Source organism: Squalius cephalus, assembly GCF_949319135.1.
Source record: "Squalius cephalus genome assembly, chromosome: 1".
NCBI lineage: Eukaryota > Metazoa > Chordata > Actinopteri > Cypriniformes > Leuciscidae > Squalius > Squalius cephalus.
In genome coordinates, this window is record NC_137122.1 from 15,501,805 (window position 1) to 15,523,286 (window position 21,482).

General features: G+C 41.3%; 2 protein-coding genes and 1 long non-coding RNA gene across 4 annotated transcripts in view; 1 reads left to right on the forward strand and 2 right to left on the reverse strand.

Annotated features, from left to right (window-relative positions):
* LOC307162295 (uncharacterized protein) overlaps positions 1-21,482 on the reverse strand; it is a 236,559-nt gene that overhangs the window by 28,776 nt on the left and 186,301 nt on the right. The window lies entirely within an intron of this gene.
* Positions 1,802-5,880, forward strand: LOC307155411. The gene is made up of 4 exons (XR_013820505.1): positions 1,802-1,916; positions 3,745-4,174; positions 4,355-4,467; positions 5,157-5,880. It is a non-coding gene; the product is annotated as an uncharacterized lncRNA (long non-coding RNA).
* LOC307155402 (collagen alpha-3(VI) chain-like) lies at positions 8,671-21,442 on the reverse strand. Its single transcript, XM_079866004.1, has 6 exons — positions 21,350-21,442; positions 14,871-15,464; positions 13,884-14,477; positions 11,678-12,271; positions 10,682-11,275; positions 8,671-10,286 (listed from the first exon to the last, which is right to left on the reverse strand). The coding sequence occupies exons 2-6, from the start codon at positions 15,415-15,417 to the stop codon at positions 10,246-10,248; spliced, it is 2,370 nt and encodes a 789-aa protein (XP_079722130.1). The 5' UTR covers positions 15,418-15,464; positions 21,350-21,442; the 3' UTR covers positions 8,671-10,245.

The window sequence follows — 21,482 nt, forward strand, 5'->3', positions numbered from 1 at the left end:
GGGTACTTCGTTTCCGGTTGCCGCCTTGTTTACATCAGTGGACCGGCGTTAAATTAGTTTAATCGTTCGCAATGGACCTAAAACATAAAAAAACCCGATTCACTTTTCAAAGGGCAGTCGGTGGTAATAACCACCATTGCTGCGTGCCACTATGTACCGCCGGGGGGAGATTCAACACAACCTTGAGCTTCCATAGTTTCCCAAAGGAACTTAATTTACGAGCCCAGTGGCTTGTTAAAATCAGAAGGGAAGGTTCAACTCCAGAGTGTGCAGTCGGCACTTTGAGCAAGAAGAGATAGTAATATCTTCTTCTGGAAAGCGGTGTCTTCGACCTAAGGCAGTTCCATCCTTGTTCGGTTGGAATAATTACACTAAAAATTATTAGTGCTCGCCGCCCTCGAGCAATCCAGGCTTTAGACCGCGCTCCAGAGGATGACTCCACCGTGGACATGGTGACTGAGGTGGATGAAAACACACCTGTCTCTGGTTGTGCTGAGTTGGCTCCGACACCCCTGATGAAAGACAACGATTACACAGCCAGCTCTTTCATCGTGGTCGACCGGATGAAATTTGAGAACATGTCAAGGCAGATCGAGGAGCTCACAAGGCAGCTCGAGTCACATCATTTGGAGAGATTTGGGTTGCAGCGGTTTGCCACATCACCTGATGACTTTCGGTACTATACCAGGTAAGAAATCAGAGATTTCACACCATCACATTTGGTGTATTTTCTTTTCTTTGTTCTGTAAATAATACATATTTTATGAATATATACATACATGTCACGGGACAGATCTGTCCCTTCCAACAAAGTCAGCCTCATCTCCGCTGACGAGGCAATAAAAAACTTATCATCAGCAGCCGGTGATGTGATTAGCTTTAAAGTTTCACGATAGCTGTATAATAGTTTGGCTAGTATGGATTTTTGCGGTTTCATACAATGCGTGTGTGGTGAGTGTCTGATGTGTGTGGATTGTGACTTTGTTTTCAGTAAAGAAGAATAAAATATAATGAAGGAAATATAATTAACAGATCTAGAGAAAACAACGCTAGATTCCATGTTCACAACTTGAGAATGTTTTGATGTAATCTGAATGCCATCAATAGAAAAACTATATGATATGTGCTGTTTGTATGCAGATTTCCATCATATGAGCATATCATGGCCTTTTGGAATCTAATCCAAGAGGCAACGAGCAGAATGGTGAGAGTCACCAGTGGTCAGAAGAACCGTTCTACCAGTACATCCACTGAGAGCCCTATGAACATATCAACAGTAAGTTCTACAATAAACATATACTACCAGCTTGGTCCATGTGAATTACACATTTTGCAGTGTTAGCTGTGTTTTGTTTTTTGCTTGCTCTGGCACTCTTGTTGTCTGTGCAAGCGACTACCTGCTTTTGTTGCTCTGTATATATATATATATAGTTTTGTACAGTATTTTGTTTATCTATATTTATCTTATTAATTTAAATTAATAACACAATTTGCATGTATGTTTGTAGAATATTACCCGTTTCAGTTGGGCCCTCTGTCACAACAACAGCAGTCAATGTAGAGAGATGGGATATAATATCTCTGCACTGTAAAACATGAGAGCCCCATTAAGTTATATGAACTTACTTCTTGTCTTTAACTCCAATTGCAATGATAAGTTGTGGAAATTGAACTCAAGTGTATAAGTTGTCGAAAATTAAACTTAAAGTTATACATTGTGTTGACTACTTGTGATTTTTGTCTGGCTTGTAAATGTTCATTTAACTCGTGGCTGTAAGTTACGTTGGGGGAGGGGTGATACAGAGCAAATACCGCGAAACACAGAGAGAGAAGTTATCGCCATTTTGAGTTGACGCAGCTGCCAGGAGGAGTGATTACGCAAATTCGTGCTGAAAAACACAAAATACCCGTGGAAGGTGAGTTTTTCTTTTTAATTTGTAATTATAAATGAAGGACATTACGTTTTAATTATTGTAAGCAGCACATTGACCGTGCTCTGCGAATTTAACGACACCATGGTGTTTTCCCTCACCAGTTCACCTTTTACCAGAACACCAAATGGTAAAATAATTTAATATAACTTTGGTTCACAGCTTATACCGTATTTTTTGTTAGTTGGTGGGTGTGTAGTAAACGCGAATAACGTTACTGGAGCGGAAAAGCATTGTTTGCCTTTGAACAAATGTCCGTTGCCATAGTTAACGTTACCTTAGCCAACATTACACAGCTCATTTCTGGGCAATCTAAGAGGGAATCACATGGTGATGATCGTGTTTGAGGGGTTAGGCCTATGTCTAGTGTAGGACTTAGGCCTATTATGAATTAAACATCCGAAAATACTGCAGGGTTTTTCCGGCCTAGAAAATTATGAGGTGGTCGCCTCCGTCACATTTCGTGCTGCCTATAAGTTACGGCTGTCGACAAAAGTCAGTCAAAAGATTAGGCCTGTCGCGATCTGATTTAGTGTTTAAAAGTAATCTAAAGACATTCCATAGCTTAAAGGAGAACTCCGGTCAATTTTAACATTGAGCTCATTTTTTTGTACATTTGGAGTGCTGTCAATACAGAGAACAACGACAAAAATCGGTGTTGCCTACACCGAGTTATTCTATTTTTAAAATTTGCACCCTGTTGACTTCAATAGGGCAAGTAGTAAGCCTGCTTTTTAGCCTCTTAACATCCTTGATGTGTCATTACAAGTGCACAGAAAATGTGAGTGATTCTTTCCGAGTGAACACGGGTGGATTTGACTGCAGTAGATGTTAGAGATATTAATAAAAACGAAGTTAATTCAGCCAGCGCTCATGCCTTTGTTTACATCCTGTTTTCGGTGGAACGCCATAGTAATCGATTGTCGAGTTCACGCGCATAGGTTTAGTTACCAATGATCACGCGCGTGAACTCGACAATCGATTACTATGGCGTTCCACCGAAAACAGGATGTAAACAAAGGCATGAGCGCTGGCTGAATTAACTTCGTTTTTATTAATATCTCTAACATCTACTGCAGTCAAATCCACCCGTGTTCACTCGGAAAGAATCACTCACATTTTCTGTGCACTTGTAATGACACTTAAAGGATGTTAAGAGGCTAAAAAGCAGGCTTACTACTTGCCCTATTGAAGTCAACAGGGTGCAAATTTTAAAAATAGAATAACTCGGTGTAGGCAACACCGATTTTTGTCGTTGTTCTCTGTATTGACAGCACTCCAAATGTACAAAAAAATGAGCTCAATGTTAAAATTGACCGGAGTTCTCCTTTAATGTGAGGTAACGTTACAGAAGAATATTGACATTGTTTAATTCAAGTTCACGGAAACGCCGTCTTCCCTCCGCTGCGGCTGTCAATCATTATACAGCATTCAAACGGCGCGCCGCGTTCGGTTACGACAGTCAGCATGTTAAAACTCTGCCAATATGATATATTCCTAATACAAGGCTCGAAATTGCGACCATTTTGGCGAGCAGAGAGAGAGAGAGAGAGAGAGCCCCGGCCGCGCGTGCGCCCTCTCACCGTCTTCAAACTGTCTTGCTCTCTCCCGCTTGATTTTTAACATGTTAGCAGCTACTGGATTTATTTGTATCTTTGTAGAGATTAGTAATGCAGTGCAAAGGTGCATAAAATATCACCTTCCATCTATATAATAAAACTGGGTATATTAGATTTTAAGCATTTCACTGACCTACATTGAGAACGTGCAATACATTTTTTCCTAATTTTTTTTTTCTTCTTCCTCTTGACAGATTTCAAGAATGTTCCCTTAATGAAGTGGAGATGTAAGTTTTGTGCATTCTCTACTAATGGTCAGGGAAGAATACTACAGCACTACAAAGAGTGTCATGGGCATCATCGAAGGAGTTCAGGCCTCACCTGTATTCATAAAGACTGTTTAAAAACTTTTCAAACCCAAGCCGAACTTAAAAATCATTTAAAAGAACGTAAAAAAGGATACAGGATTTTAACCAAATTATCAGTGGATGGTCGCATACTTTTCTTTATTGAACTGTTGTATGGCTTCTTGGAACATCTAAGGTGTTACCAGCTCGCCAAAAAAGACCCTGCAGTAATAATGGCTGTCCAACCTGAACAGCTGAATGACTACATCTCCCCTCGTCGCATACCTTGTTGATGGAAAGCTGCTCATTACTCCAAGGACATTCATGTTACAATAAGGTATAGTAAACATATAAATCTTTAAAATCTTGCTGTTTAACTTCTTTACTCACTGCAAGTCTAATGCAATCACGCAACAAATTTAATGCAGACCATGCTGTTCTTTGAGTACAATTTCATGGGCTTTGTCTATATTGCTGCTTCTGATGTCTGTTACTGTTTTTATTTATTTTTTCACAGTTACGCTGTTGATTCCTCCTCGAAGTTGTCACCTCAAGGCGTGTCACCCTACAGAGTGTTCCTGAGTCAGCCAAGAAGCTATATGAAGGACATTCATGATAAGATAAAATAAGGTAAGGTGAACTTTTTAAAATATTTTAATTTTTTACTGTTTTATTTGTGAACTCGCTACTGGCCTAATACAATGACATAATATGTTTAATTCAGTCCTTGCTGTTCTTTATTCATTGTACAATTTCATGGCTTTTGTCTAGGGATGTGCACGAATAGTCTGAATTGATCTGTAATTAGCTATTATTTGAAAAATAAAAATACTATTAGATTTTTACTACGTTGCTTTGCTAGCCGTTAATGATAATGAACCCATGATAAATCACAAGCACGCAAACAAAAGATCGGATATATAATCAAGATATGTGATGTAAGAAAATATATTTACACATTGTTAACACTAATGATACTGAATTCATTGCAGAGCAGTAGGGATGGAGAGTAAAACTGTAATTTAATTTCTTTTCATTCCAGAGTCTATAATAATAAATAATTAAGTAATTTGCTTCATTTTAGTCTTTGTTTATAATAAATAATTGACCATACAGTGGCTTTTAGCCTAATTTGTGCTTCTCCAGTGGCTTGTTTTGACTGTCATCCCAGCCTTTTTAGAGCATATATTGAAATAAAGTAAAATCATGATATGGCTTAGTGCAATTGTCATTCTTTTATTGGACCATTTCTATAATTTTATAGACCAAATCTATTACATGCCTTTTGAATTAGGATTGATACTGTCCATTTGTTTTAGGTTCATGGTGAAAGCCTGGATGTCATTATGAAGGGAATGCGTGTTGGACTACTGATTGGACACGAAGGTGTCCTGAATGATGCATTTCCTCTTGATGTCTCCAACGTGGCTGTGGTGGTAGAAGAGACAATTGTTCTCCATAATCTCAGAGACATACCCACTGGCTTTGCTCTGTTAATGGGCACAATCTACTGCCTTAACCTTGAATATCCCCGCAGTATGAGGTACTCCTTCGAATTCCTGCAGAAAGTAATCATGAAGATTAAAACTGACCACTGTTCTGCCAAGATACATGGACTTCGAAACAAACTGCTGAGATATAATTTATAGACTGGTCTCAAACCATACATCGGAGGGAACATGTTACATTTGCAGTCTTTGTCTTCAGTTACTTGACACTGTTCAAATTTGATATTACCGACCATTTCAAGTAAAACCCAAGTACTGCTGAAAAATATCAATTATTATAGAATTATTATAATTATAAATGTTGTTTTTAATGCAAGGTTGTTAATTTTGAGAATTTCTGAAGCTTTTGCTGAGGGGACACTTAATGTTACTTTGCATTCTGTTCTTTAAATTTATTTCAACACAGTTGCTCTGCAAGGGTAGAAACAACATGGAATTGTTCTTAAAGTGTTTTGGCATTTCTAAGTTTAGCTGATTCTAAGTGTTTTAAACTAACTGCTGGTGTTGTCATTTACAATTGCAAAGACTCTTTGTTCCTATAAGAAAGTATGTGAAAGATTAAATGGTTACAATTCTAGGTAACATAATGAAACTGTAATAATCCTTTATTTAGAACCTTTTTTTCCTAACATGAATTTTGTGACATGGGTAACTGTCACAGTAAAAAACATTTATTGAAGGTATATAGTTCACCCAAAAATAAAAATTTGCTGTTAATTTACTTACCCTCAGGCCATCCAAGATGTATAATTTTTTTAAACAGTGGTTATTATATAGTGTAAATATATAGAAAAATATATGAAATAATATATTGTAAAAATTTAAAGCAATCTTTTTCCACGTAATCTAAATACACTCAACTAAATTACATTTTACAGTATACATTGTACATACATTTTATATACAGATGCTTCCCAATAAATTAGAATATCGTGAAAGTTAATTTATTTCACGAATTCAACTTAAAATGTGAAACTAATATATTATATAGACTCATTGCATGCAAAGTGAGATATTTCAAGCCTTTATTTGTTATAATTTTGATGATTTGATGAGCTCAAAATCTCAGAAAATTAGAATATTACATGAAACTCAGTAGTTACACAGTAATCCCATGGTCATTGAACCAGGTTTTGGTTATTTTGGCAGTGTGGGCAGGTGCAAACAATGCAGCCGTCTTCCAGGACATTTAGAGCACTTCATGCTTTATGGAGATGCTGAGTTCATTTTCCAGCAGGATTTGCACCTACTGCCAAAAGAACCAAAACCTGGTTCAATGACCATGGGATTACTGTGTAACTACTGTGTAATTTCATGTAATATTCTAATTTTCTGAGATTTTGATTTTGTGGTTTTCACAAACTGTAAGCCATAATCATCTAAATTATAACAAATAAAGGCTTGAAATATCTCACTTTGCATGCAATGAGTCTATATAATATATTAGTTTCACATTTTAAGTTGAATTCGTGAAATAAATGAACTTTATCACGATATTCTAATTTATTGGGAAGCATCTGTATATGAAAAGCGGCAATTCCCGTTAACGCAATATTTCATAAATCTTTCAGTGTATTTACACCAAATAATATATTGACCATAAAAATATGGAAATATATTTGAGTTCCGTAAGGCTTATCACCACTCATCCCTACTACAGACCTCGCTTTATCACGCCCCCGTCACCACACCGTTCTACTGAAGGAAAAAAGTCACCTACTACATCTTGGATGGCCCTAGGTTGTGTAAATTAACAGCAAATTAAAATTTTGGGGTAAACTATCCCTTTAATGTAAGATAAAGCTAAATTACTGTATTTTTAAACAAGTGTTTTGTATATCAGTATAAGGGCACTACACAAATACTACCCACTAAATTCACATAGTCACTGCAATAATTTATGGCCATAATTACAGTTTTATCCTTTATAGCTTTAGTACAAAACTGGGGGGGTAGTAGTCTTTATAACATTAAGGTTGAACCACTGGAGTCAAATGGACTATTTTAACAATGTCCTCCTTTCTGGACCTTGAAAGTGGTAATAACTTTTCTGTATATGGAGGGGTCAGAAAGCTCTTGAATTTCATCAAAAATATCTTAAAGGGATAGTTCACTTTGAAATTAAATTTTGGTGTGTTTTAGCTTACCTCAAGGGCATCCAAGATGTAGGTGTCTTTTTTTCCGCAGTAGTTTCAATTTTGATATTTTTAGGTCAAACCGTTCTTGTCTCTCAGTCAGATAATGCAGGTCTGTGATCACCACCTCAAAGAGCATGCACAGAGTCCAAATTAAAACAATTCCCCATCGTCCAAATTAAACAATTCCCCACCGTAAGTACACATTGATGGCCTAAGACACGAAACGAGCGGTTTGTGTGAGAAAACGAACAGTATTTATATAGTTTTTACCTCTTGTAACACAGCCACGTCCAGTGATCTGAGGGCGCGGGTTAGGGTTAGGTGTGACGTGTGCGCAGACTGGTGTATAGATATATACACTAGATGTCGCCTTGGCTACGGCAGTTTATTGGAACGAATGTCTTTAATGCGACATTTAGTGTATATATCTATATCTAGTAATATAGATCACTGGACGTGGCTGTTACAAGAGGTAAAAACGATATAAATACTGTTCGTTTTCTCACACAAACCACTCGTTTCGTGTCTTAGGCCATCAATGTGTACTTACGGTGGGGAATTGTTTAATTTGGACTTCTCTGTGCATGCTCTTTCAGATAGTGACCATAGACCTGCATTATATGACTGACAGACAAGAACGGTTTGACCTAAAAATATCAAAATTGAAACTACTGCGGAAAAAAAGACACCTACATCTTGGGTGCCTTTGAGGTAAGCTAAAACATACCAAAATTTGATTTCAAAGTGAACTATCCCTTTAATTTTTGTTTAAAAGAGGGTGAGGAATTAATGACAGAATTTTAACTAACCCTTTCAAGTTTGGTATTGTAACAGTGCATGCTTAATTACTAAATACTTCATTATGTTCTTTAGACTACCAGTTCTGAAAAAGAGGCTACAAAAGGAGTTGAAGTTGGTCTTCTCATTGTGACTGAGGAAGGCGGAAGCAGTAAAGCACTTTTGGCAAAGGAGATAATTGATATCGCAGTTGTTCTGGAAGACATCATCATCATACGTGAGCTAGGAGATGTTGCTAATGCTTTTTCCTCACTCATGGGTCTTCTTTACCTTCTTAACATAGACTATCCCAAGGGACTGAAGTACACATTTGAGATTATTCAAAAAGTTGTCATGGGCATCGGCAGTGGCAATTGTTCTGCAAAAGTTCATGGACTCCGCAACAAGTTGCTTCAAGGCAAAGTTTAGTGGTTTAGTGACCAAGTAATAGCAACAGCAGTGTTCACACTAAAGACTTCACACCACCATTTCCATATCTAATACATGGTTCAACTCGAAAACTAAACAAAAAGAGGCCTGTATAAGTTACAGAAGAGTTTATTTCAGAGGTTCTAAAAATTGTAGTAAAATGACGTTAATCTGCTCAGAGATAACTAACAAGATGTTTGTGCAATTTAAATACAGCACTTAAGCCAGTTAGCTTTATATTTCAGATTTTGATATTTCTATTTTTGTGTTCTAGAGCAACCATTTCCATATCTATTACATGGCTCGATTTGAAAACTAAACAAAAAGAGGCCTGTATAAGTTACAGAAGAGTTTAATTCAGAGGTTCTAAAAATGTTAGTAAAATGACGTTAATCTGCTCAGAGATAACTACCAAGATGTTTGTGCAATTTAAATACAGCACTTAAGCCAGTTAGCTTTATATTTCAGATTTTAATATTTCTATTTTTGTGTACTAGAGCTCGTTTGCATTAATTTTTTAGATAAATGTTCATGTAACATGTTATGAAATTTCAATTTTCAGCTGTTTACTGTTACCAAAATGCTTGCAATTAACTACAGTACTTAAGCCAGTAAGCGTTTATATTTCACATTTTATTTCTATATCAACAGTTATATGTAGAGTTTGCATGGATTTTTTTTAGATAAATGTTCATGTAACATGTTATGAAATGTCAATTGTTCAGCTGGTACTGAAACACTTGCAATTAATGGTAAGGTGTTTTAACATTTAAGTACATTAATGGTAAGCATGATTTTCTGTTTTGAAATAATAAAAAAATTGCATTCTGCATGTTCTTCTATGCCAATGAATCATTTTTATGTAGTACTGTTAGAAAACAGAAACTTAAGTTGTGTGGACAAATTATGCAGTTCACTCTGTTGAATGAACTTAACATTCCAACTAAAATGAACTATTCTTGAAAAAGTAACCTGGCTGCCTTAAAAAAATAAGTTAATTCAACTAAATAACTAGTTCAGCCAATTTTTATGTTGTTTGGACAACTAATAATTATAAGTTGATTTAACAAGATGCTTAGTGTAAACAACTCGAACAGAAATGTTTGTTGGTGTCACTAATTTTATGTTGTCTCAACTGGGATTTAGGTTTACACAACTTTTAATGTCTCGTTGGAGTAACTAAAAAACGAATTAATTAAACTTAAATTAAAAAGCTGATCAGACTATTTTGCCAGCTTCATCTTTGTTACCCCAATGATTAATTATAGGTTTAAGGAACTCCAATACATGTACAAACAACTGAGGTTTCTTAGCTTTCTTAACACAACATTTCAAGGCAGCCTGTTTACAAATTATTTTAAGTTGAATGAACTTGTTCGTTTTTACAGTGTAGGGATTCTTTTGAACTAAATGAGTTGAGGTTGATCTCCGACTTTGGGGTGGTGGAAAACATGGCCACTCCGACCTGCACCTGATCAGGTCCAATTGGCATGGTGTCAACAAACTTTTTGATGAATTCTCGCACTGCTTTGATTAAGGTGGCACCCATGCTACTGTCAATGAGGAAAATTATCTCTCTTTTTTCCAACAGCCAAAGCTAAAAGAAAAAAGAAAAGAAAAAATTCTACTTAGTCCTTCTGCAAATTCAAACCAAAATCAGGTAACCTATGAAGAAGTTAGCTATAATTAATTTAAAATGTATGATGTTTTACAGAAACAATGAAACTATCAGAAACTATCACCATTTTTTTTTTACTTGCCATAAAGCTAACATATATAAAAGTAGTAAAAGTTGTAATATATCAATATATGTAACATAAATTACAAGTAGTAAAAATAATGGATATCAATTAGCATGAAGTGATCATTTATTTAAAATTGAAATAGATACAAATGCTATGACCTAAATGTATTAATATCCTGAATATGAACATACAAGGAGTGTTAATGGGTGTAGAATGGGTTAATAGGTTAATGTTTGTAGAATATTACCCGTTTCAGTTGGGCCCTCTGTCACAACAACACCAGTCAATGTAGAGAGATGGGATATAATTTCTCTGGGGTTGCGCAGCAACATCCTGAAGTCCTTCAGCATGAAAACCACAGCTTCATCAAAAGCTATTTGCTTGAGCTCAGCCTCATCAGCAGCTCTGGAGCCTGCAGCCAAAGTTAGAACACCCATTCGACGAAGAGCTTCAGCTGGCTGTTGAACACTGTCTTTAGATTTTTTACTGGTCAGGAGCAACACAAGCTGTGTCACTTGATCTTGAATGCGGCTCCCACTCTCAGGTCTGAGCATGTTGGTTCTCACAAAATCCAGGGCAGCCCCGATGTTGACTTCAACCGAAGGTTTGGGTTTTATTCTTGTGAGAGCAGAGCTTAGGGATTCTTTTGAACTAAATGAGTTGAGGTTGATCTCCGACTTTGGGGTGGTGGAAAACATGGCCACACCGACCTGCACCTGATCAGGTCCAATTGGCATGGTGTCAATAAACTTTTTGATGAATTCTCGCACTGCATTGATTATGGTGGCACCCATGCTACTGTCAATGAGGAAAATTATATCTCTTTTCCAAACAGCCAAAGCTAAAAAAAAAAACAAACAAAAAAAAAAAAAACAATTCTACTTAGTCCTTCTGCAAATTCAAACCAAAATCAGGTAACCTATGAAGAAGTTAGCTATCATTTATTTAAAATGTATGATGTTTTACAGAAACAATGTATTAATACCTATCACCATTTTTTTTTTTACTTGCCATAAAGCTAACATATATAAAAGTAGTAAAAGTTGTAATATATCAATATATGTAACATATATTACAAGTAGTAAAAATAATGGAAATCAATTAGCATGAAGTGATCATTTATTTAAAATTGAAATAGATACAAATGCTATGACCTAAATGTATTAATATCCTGAATATAAACATACAAGGAGTGTTAATGGGTGTAGAATGGGTTAATAGGTTAATGTTTGTAGAATATTACCCGTTTCAGTTGGGCCCTCTGTCACAACAACACCAGTCAATGTAGAGAGATGGGATATAATTTCTCTGGGGTTGCGCAGCAACATCCTGAAGTCCTTCAGGATGAAAACCACAGCTTCATCAAAAGCTATTTGCTTGAGCTCAGCCTCATCAGCAGCTCTGGAGCCTGCAGCCAAAGTTAGAACACCCATTCGACGAAGAGCTTCAGCTGGCTGTTGAACACTGTCTTTAGATTTTTTACTGGTCAGGAGCAACACAAGCTGTGTCACTTGATCTTGAATGCGGCTCCCACTCTCAGATCTGAGCATGTTGGTTCTCACAAAATCCAGGGCAGCCCCGATGTTGACTTCAACCGAAGGTTTGGGTTTTATTCTTGTGAGAGCATAGCTTAGGGATTCTTTTAAACTAAATGAGTTGAGGTTGATCTCCGACCTTGGGGTGGTGGAAAACATGGCCACTCCGACCTGCACCTGATCAGGTCCAATTGGCATGGTGTCAACAAACTTTTTGATGAATTCTCGCACTGCATTGATTATGGTGGAACCCATGCTACTGTCAATGAGGAAAATTATATCTCTTTTCCCAACAGCCAAAGCTAAAAAAAAAAAAAAAAAAAAAAAAAAAACAATTCTACTTAGTCCTTCTGCAAATTCAAACCAAAATCAGGTAACCTATGAAGAAGTTAGCTATCATTTATTTAAAATGTATGATGTTTTACAGAAACAATGTATTAATAACTATCACCATTTTTTTTACTTGCCATAAAGCTAACATATACACTCACCTAAAGGATTATTAGGAACACCATAATAATACTGTGTTTGACCCCCTTTCACCTTCAGAACTGCCTTAATTCTACGTGGCATTGATTCAACAAGGTGCTGAAAGCATTCTTTAGAAATGTTGGCCCATATTTATAGGATAGCATCTTGCAGTTGATGGAGATTTGTGGGATGCACATCCAGGGCACGAAGCTCCCGTTCCACCACATCCCAAAGATGCTCTATTGGGTTGAGATCTGGTGACTGTGGGGGCCATTTTAGTACAGTGAACTCATTGTCATGTTCAAGAAACCAATTTGAAATGATTCAAGCTTTGTGACATGGTGCATTATCCTGCTGGAAGCAGCCATCAGAGGATGGGTACATGGTGGTCATAAAGGGATGGACATGGTCAGAAACAATGCTCAGGTAGGCCGTGGCATTTAAACGATGCCCAATTGGCACTAAGGGGCCTAAAGTGTGCCAAGAAAACATCCCCCACACCATTACACCACCACCACCAGCCTGCACAGTGGTAACAAGGCATGATGGATCCATGTTCTCATTCTGTTTACGCCAAATTCTGACTCTACCATCTGAATGTCTCAACAGAAATCGAGACTCATCAGACCAGGCAACATTTTTCCAGTCTTCAACTGTCCAATTTTGGTGAGCTTGTGCAAATTGTAGCCTCTTTTTCCTATTTGTAGTGGAGATGAGTGGTACCCGGTGGGGTCTTCTGCTGTTGTAGCCCATCCGCCTCAAGGTTGTGCGTGTTGTGGCTTCACAAATGCTTTGCTCGGTTGTAACAAGTGGTTATTTCAGTCAAAGTTGCTCTTCTATCAGCTTGAATCAGTCGGCCCATTCTCCTCTGACCTCTAGCATCAACAAGGCATTTTCGCCCACAGGACTGCAGCATACTGGATGTTTTTCCCTTTTCACACCATTCTTTGTAAACCCTAGAAATGGTTGTGCGTAAAAATCCCAGTAACTGAGCAGATTTTGAAATACTCAGACCGGCCAGTCTGGCATCAACAACCATGCCACACTCAAAATTGCTTAAATCACCTTTCTTTCCCATTCTGACATTCAGTTTGCAGTTCAGAAGATTGTCTTGACCAGGACCACACCCCTAAATGCATTGAAGCAACTGCCATATGATTGGTTGATTAGATAATTGCATTAATGAGAAATTGAACAGGTGTTCCTAATAATCCTTTAGGTGAGTGTACAAAAGTAGTAAACGTTGTAATATATCAATATATGTAACATATATTACAAGTAGTAAAAATAATGGAAATCAATTAGCATGAAGTGATCATTTATTTAAAATTGAAATAGATACAAATGCTATGACCTTAATGTATTAATATCCTGAATATAAACATACAAGGAGTGTTAATGGGTGTAGAATGGGTTAATAGGTTAATGTTTGTAGAATATTACCCGTTTCAGTTGGGCCCTCTGTCACAACAACACCAGTCAATGTAGAGAGATGGGATATAATATATCTGGGGTTGCGCAGCAAAATCCTGAAGTCCTTCAGGATGAAAACCACAGCTTCATCAAAAGCTATTTGCTTGAGCTCAGCCTCATCAGCAGCTCTGGAGCCTGCAGCCAAAGTTAGAACACCCATTCGACGAAGAGCTTCAGCTGGCTGTTGAACACTGTCTTTAGATTTTTTACTGGTCAGGAGCAACACAAGCTGTGTCACTTGATCTTGAATGCGGCTCCCACTCTCAGGTCTGAGCATGTTGGTTCTCACAAAATCCAGGGCAGCCCCGATGTTGACTTCAACCGAAGGTTTGGGTTTTATTCTTGTGAGAGCATAGCTTAGGGATTCTTTTGAACTAAATGAGTTGAGGTTGATCTCCGACTTTGGGGTGGTGGAAAACATGGCCACTCCGACCTGCACCTGATCAGGTCCAATTGGCAAGGTGTCAACAAACTTTTTGATGAATTCTCGCACTGCATTGATTATCGTGGCACCCATGCTACTGTCAATGAGGAAAATGATGTCTCTTTTCCCAACAGCCAAAGCTAAAAAAAACAACAACAAAAAAAAACAATTCTACTTAGTCCTTTTGCAAATTCAAACCAAAATCAGGTAACCTATGAAGAAGTTAGCTATCATTTATTTAAAATGTATGATGTTTTACAGAAACAATGTATTAATAACTATCACCATTTTTTTTACTTGCCATAAAGCTAACATATATAAAAGTAGTAAAAGTTGTAATATATCAATATATGTAACGTATATTACAAGTAGTAAAAATAATGGAAATCAATTAGCATGAAGTGATCATTTATTTAAAATTGAAATAGATACAAATGCTATGACCTAAATGTATTAATATCCTGAATATAAACATACAAGGAGTGTTAATGGGTGTAGAATGGGTTAATAGGTTAATGTTTGTAGAATATTACCCGTTTCAGTTGGGCCCTCTGTCACAACAACACCAGTCAATGTAGAGAGATGGGATATAATATCTCCGGGGTTGCGCAGCAACATCCTGAAGTCCTTCAGGATGAAAACCACAGCTTCATCAAAAGCTATTTGCTTGAGCTCAGCCTCATCAGCAGCTCTGGAGCCTGCAGCCAAAGTTAGAACACCCATTCGACGAAGAGCTTCAGCTGGCTGTTGAACACTGTCTTTAGATTTTTTACTGGTCAGGAGCAACACAAGCTGTGTCACTTGATCTTGAATGCGGCTCCCACTCTCAGGTCTGAGCATGTTGGTTCTCACAAAATCCAGGGCAGCCCCGATGTTGACTTCAGCCGAAGGTTTGGGTTTTAGTCTTGCGAGAGCAGAGATTAGGGATTCTTTTGAACTAAATGAGTTGAGGTTGATCTCCGACCTTGGGGTGGTGGAAAACATGGCCACTCCGACCTGCACCTGATCAGGTCCAATTGGCATGGTGTCAACAAACCTTTTGATGAATTCTCGCACTGCATTGATTATGGTGGCACCCATGCTACTGTCAATGAGGAAAATTATATCTCTTTTCCCAACAGCCAAAGCTAAAAAAAAAAAAAAAAAAAAAAAAAAAAAAAAATCTACTTAGTCCTTCTGCAAATTCAAACCAAAATCAGGTAACCTATGAAGAAGTTAGCTATCATTTATTTAAAATGTATGATGTTTTACAGAAACAATGTATTAATAACTATCACCATTTTTTTTACTTGCCATAAAGCTAACATATATAAAAGTAGTAAAAGTTGTAATATATCAATATATGTAACATATATTACAAGTAGTAAAAATAATGGAAATCAATTAGCATAAAGTGATAATTTATTTAAAATAGAAATAGATACAAATGCTATGACCTAAATGTATTAATATCCTGAATATAAACATACAAGGAGTGTTAATGGGTTGCATGTGCTACTCTTGGTTTAGTCTAAATATTGTATCTTATAGGACACACAAACTGTTTCTAAGTTCTCTTACGAGAGGTTCTCTCGTATTGCGTAAGTTACTTTCGCTACGGGGAAAGTCTTCTTTCTTCGAGATCTGAAGCCAAAAATGATCCTTACTTTTGTATTCATTGTCAACGCAGTGCGGCAGCCGGCAGACCAAGGCAGGCTATATAAGCGTGCTCATTGGCTGCTCGGCGGCAACTGCTTAAGCCTATCAGTGAGCCTCGTGAAACGTGGCCTCCAATGAGGGCGCTTCGCGCCCTCCACACCCTTCTAACCGTCAAGATGGGTGTGGCCAGTGTGTATATAACGAGGGCTCACAGGCTGAATATCTGATTTTCTAGTCTTCAGCAAAGCTCTACGCATCGCTGGATCTTGAGATCCGCCGCCGTTGAAACCAGCGACCAGCAAGCTTAGGACAGCGCCTGAGGAAGCCGGCCGCCTTCGCCGCCTTCAGCCATCCATGCCTGCTACGCTATCTGGCGACATATCCTTTTATTACTGCTGTGTGTGTTCGCCCTGCGACACACACTTTCTCTCACTGTTCTAAAAGAGCACGAGGCGTTTTTGTCAAAATGCCTCGTTTTTCCTGCGGCTCGTGCCGCGCCCCGCTCAGCAACGGAGACCGCCACGTCATCTGCGCTCTCTGCCTAGGCCGCGAGCATGCCGCCACCGCACTCTCTACGGGCGGCTGCCCCGAGTGCGAAGAACTTTCAATGTTGACCCTGCGGGCTCGACTTGAAGTTTTCGACCAAGCTGTCGCTCCGCCTGTCCCTGCCGGGCCGCGCAAGAAGCGCCGCTCGCAGAGACCACCGGAGACTAATGTGACTGAGGAGCTCGCCGGAACCTCTCTCTCGAGCTTCTCTCTCGCCCTCTCCGCCCCCCCTCCTGGCCGTTCAACCGCCAGGGGATGAGGCGAATGAGATAGACACCCTCCCTTTGTTCGAGCCGCGCTACTGCGCCGCTCACAAGGGATGGCAGAAGCGGACGGTCTCGGAGCGAGCTTCCTCTCCCTCTGTTCGAGCCGCGCAAACTGCGCCGCTCACAAGGGATGGCAGAAGCGGACGGTCTTGGAGCTCTCTTTACGTTACAAGAAAGCTACTCCGTCCTCGCACGTCACTCACCGGCGAAAAGGAGAACAGAGTGTTTTCGTCCCGCTGTGGCCGGACCTACCTCCATTTCTCACACATTTCTCAGTCCCCTCTTAAGGTCAGGCGACTGGAATTGTTCATATCACAGTATACAAGCCTGTTATAAATACACGTACGCCTGCAAGCAAACGCCGTCACAAGACATGATGACGCTCTCTTATATCCTCGCTCTAACCAAAAGCTATTGTATTCTCGTGGCTCAGTGGCGGAATCTTAAGCTTTCGCGCCAGAGACCCGTGTTCGACCCCGGCTCTCACGGCAGTTAAAAATTTATGCTGTTCGCTTCTCCGAGCTCGCGGCCAGCTTTTCTCACGTACAGAAAGCGAACCCGCTCTCCCCCTTGTTGGGTCGCGCAGATTGCGCCGTTGTTCACAAGGGATAACAGAACGGACGGTCACGAGCAACGTTCAGCGCGCGCGCCTCACTCACCGGCGAAAAGAGGAGAGAGAGTGTTTTAGTCCCGCTGTGGCCGGACAAACCGCCAATTCTCACACATTTCTCAGTCCCCTCTTAAGTTCAGGCGGCTGGAAATATTACTATTGCAGTAAACGAGCCTGTTTTTATATCCTCTCTTATATCCTCGCGCTAACTGAAAGGTAATGTGTTCTCCCCTGTGGTTCTGAGGCAGAATCATAGGCTTTCACGCTAGAGACCCGTGTTCGATCCCCGCTCTCGCGGCAGATACAAATTTATGCTGTTCGCTTCTCCGAGCTCGCGGCCAGTTTTTCTTACATACAGAAAACGAACCCGCCTCTCGTACCACTCCTACTCATGGTGCTCGAGTATTTATGAGCGTCTAAACACGAGGGAAGAAAAGACGGTTAAGTCCCGCTGCGGTTGGACCACTGTCAAAGCTTCACGCTCTGTCAGTCCCCGTTGCCACGGCCACTGCAGATGTTTACCTTGCAGTCAACGAGCCGGTATATCTACCCGCTCGCCTGCGCGCAACCACCGTTCTCACGGCGACCCAGAGAAATCTCTAATGAGCATAATGTCTGGTTGCACGGCTCACGCCGTATGTGTTTCAAATGCAGTGAATGTGCCCACGTTTCCATGTTCACCCCTGCACACAAGCACTATAAATCCCGTGTCTCTCACAGAGCCCACTCTCATAAAGCAGGCAGAAGCCGCTCGAGTGTTAAAAGTAGGTCACGTGTCCACCTCACCGTGCCCACACCTACTCACTGCCCGCTCTGTCACACGGCCTCTCACGACCGGTCATGTTTTAAATGCAAGTCCTGTGCCCGCCCTCGAGCGCTCACACATACTAACGAACATTTCGCCCCCGACGCCGCCCTGGCGCGTCGCGCCTCACACTATATGTTCCCCGTCCAAGCCACCGGGACACTGTGTGTAAAACGGCCAGCTATCGCTGCGTGTGATCCGCCGTATCTAAGCACCAAGAGCGCCCGCGCTGCGCCCACCCCTCCGTTTCGAGCTCTCGAGCCCGCGACGCGCGGCGATCAGAGCCCGGAGGCCATTCTGCCCCTGGCTTCAGACTCAAAAGCGTGGGAAGCTATTCCAGGCGCATCAGAATGGGTGCTAAGCACAGTAAAAAAAGGGCTATACTCTGCAGTTCACTCGCCGCCCCCTGCGCTTTCAGGCGCGTACCGAGACGAGAGTGAATGGAGAAGTAGCACATCTACTTCGAGCAGAAATAGCTACACTTCTGTGCAAAGGGGCTATAGAACCGGTTTCCCCTTCTATGGCTGAATGCCCAAATGCCACCTGAATGTCGGTCCAGACAGACTGTCCAGAGACATCATTCCCCCGGGAGAATGGTCTCTGCACCCCCAGGCAGTCTAGTTTCTCTGGCGCCTATTCGGCAGAGCGGAGGTCGACCTCTTTGCGTCGAGAGACAACGCTCACTGCCCGAAATTTTTCTCGAAAAGCGAGGACGCGCTGTCCCAGACATGGCCCAGCCTCCCGCTGTACGCTTTTCCCCCGATCTCCCTGTTACCACAGGTCATTACGAGGATCAGGGAAACACACCACCCAGTGCTTCTTATAGCCCCGCGTTGGGAGAACCAAACCTGGTACCCAGAGCTAGTGAGGCTGTCGCACTCATCCCCATGGCCGATCCCGGTGAGAAAAGATCTCCTCTCTCAAGCCGGTGGATCGATCTGGCATCCCCATCCAGAACGATGGTCTCTGCATGCATGGGTAATCAACGGATACCCGTTGACCTGCCAGAAGGGGTCGTGAACACGATCACGCAGTCTAGAGCTCCCTCCACGAGACGGCTCTACGCGTCTAAATGGTCGGTGTTTTCTAAATGGTGCGCTACTAAGAGCTTGGATCCACATGCATGCGGGGTCCCGCGGGTGCTCTCCTTCCTACAAGAGCTGTTGGACAAGGGCAGGTCCCCTTCCACGCTCAAAGTGTATGTGGCGGCTATTGCAGCGTTCGCTCAGACGACGCGCGGCCAGGCAATAGGAAGGAACGAGCTTATTATCCGCTTCCTCAGAGAAGCTAGACGGATTAATCCCCCGCGGCCCCCCTCGGTTCCTATTTGGGATCTGTCCTTGGTCCTGGAGGCCCTGAAGGCTTTTCCCTTTGAACCGCTTGAATCCGTGGATTTAAAGTACCTGTCGCTCAAAACCGTTTTTCTGATAGCTCTGTCTTCAGTAAAACACGTGGGGGATTTGCACGCACTATCTGTTAGCCCTGCATGTCTTGAGTTCGGGCCGAATGACTCGAAAGTCATTCTCAGACCGAGACACGGTTACATCCCCAAAGCGATTGGAACCCCTTTTAGGGCACAAATAATTTCCCTTTCGGCTCTGTCAGCATCCGATAATGGGGACAGTGATAACCTCCTATGCCCTGTCAGGGCGCTGAGAGTTTACATCACGTGCTCCGCCGCTTTCAGGCATTCCAGGCAGCTCTTTGTTTCCTTCGGCGGACGCACCAAGGGTCTCGCCGCCTCGAAACAGAGCCTGTCCAGGTGGATAGTGGACGCGATTGCAGCAGCTTATGCCTCCAAACACCTGCAGTGCCCTCTGGGTATCAGAGCCCACTCTACTAGAGGCATGGCCTCTTCGTGGGCCTGGTCCAGTGGAATGGCTGGGCCTCCCCATCGACATTCGTGAGGTTTTATAACCTGGAAGTTCCCACCTTACAGGCTAAATTGCTGTCAGTATAAGTGACATGTATGCTTTGCCCAGTCGCTTATGTGCAGACTACGTTCACATGCTGGCGATATTTCTGGTATGGTACTTAGGGTGAAGTGTTTTATACTCAGACCGGCTGGGCCGCTCTGTTTCTCATTCCCCGTTACGCGCTGTTTACCGGTGCTGGCCCGCGCTGCTGGCCGCCTGTCTTCCACTCTGTTGCGCGGGGGGTTATTCTCTTCGTAAAAGACCGATGATGTCGCTCTTTTCTTACCCTAATGTGTGCTTATGTACTGTGTGGGCTTGCTCTGCCGGCCTCACTGTTTTGCACTGATATATACTTATAGGCCGGCCGCGCCGCTCTATTTTATACACTGAGTGAAGTGCTTTGTACTGTGTTGGCCCGTCTCTCCGACCGGCCACCTGTTCCAGCAGAATGTTTTTCCCTGGTCTCCCTGGGATTCATGTGCTGGATGCTCGGCGCGCACGACGTTGACAAGGGGTTCCCGTAGCGTAAGCAACTTACGCAATACGAGAGAACCTCTCGTAAGAGAACGTACTCGGTTACCTAATGTAACCTCGGTTCTCTCTAGAAGAGGGAACGAGTATTGCGTAACCTGCCGTGTCGCGCCACGAGCTTTTGCGCTTCAGACTACGAAAACCAGATATTCAGCCTGTGAGCCCTCGTTATATACACACTGGCCACACCCATCTTGACGGTTAGAAGGGTGTGGAGGGCGCGAAGCGCCCTCATTGGAGGCCACATTTCACGAGGCTCACTGATAGGCTTAAGCAGTTGCCGCCGAGCAGCCAATGAGCATGCTTATATAGCCTGCCTTGGTCTGCCGGCTGCCGCACTGCGTTGACAATGAATACAAAATTAAGGATAATTTTTGGCTTCAGATCTCGAAGAAAGAAGATTTTCCCCGTAGCGTAAGCAACTTACGCAATACTCGTTCCCTCTACTAGAGAGAACCGAGGTTACATTAGGTAACCGAGTACGTTTGTACGGATCATTTGTAAACACACCATGCGTATGTTGTTTAAAAAAAAAAAAGAAAGAAAGATATTTTGGGACACTAAAACCTTTCACCTAAAAATATTACGTTTTTTTATTATTATTATTTGTTTAGATGTCCACGCCCATGACAATGTACTGTTATTATTTCCTTTTTCTTCAGTTTCTCTATGGAATCCCTCTCATACGGTAATTACATACCTTCTGTGAAATCTGTTTGAATCACAATGGTGCGCTCGACGACCCCATTAATGTATGGCAGTATCTGGTCACCATGCTTGCCACTGTTCTGACATCAGGAGCGGACAGAACAAAGCTTTTGTCTGTAGCAATA

Coding starts and splice junctions, on each gene's coding strand:
- LOC307155402 (XM_079866004.1), bottom strand. CDS start 15,417: ATGGGTGCCACCATAATCAATGCAGTGCGAGAATTCATCAAAAGGTTT. Junction 12,272..13,883: donor AGAGGGCCCAACTGAAACGG/GTAATATTCTAC, acceptor TTTTTTTTTTAG/CTTTGGCTGTTGGGAAAAGA. Junction 10,287..10,681: donor AGAGGGCCCAACTGAAACGG/GTAATATTCTAC, acceptor TTTTTCTTTTAG/CTTTGGCTGTTGGAAAAAAG.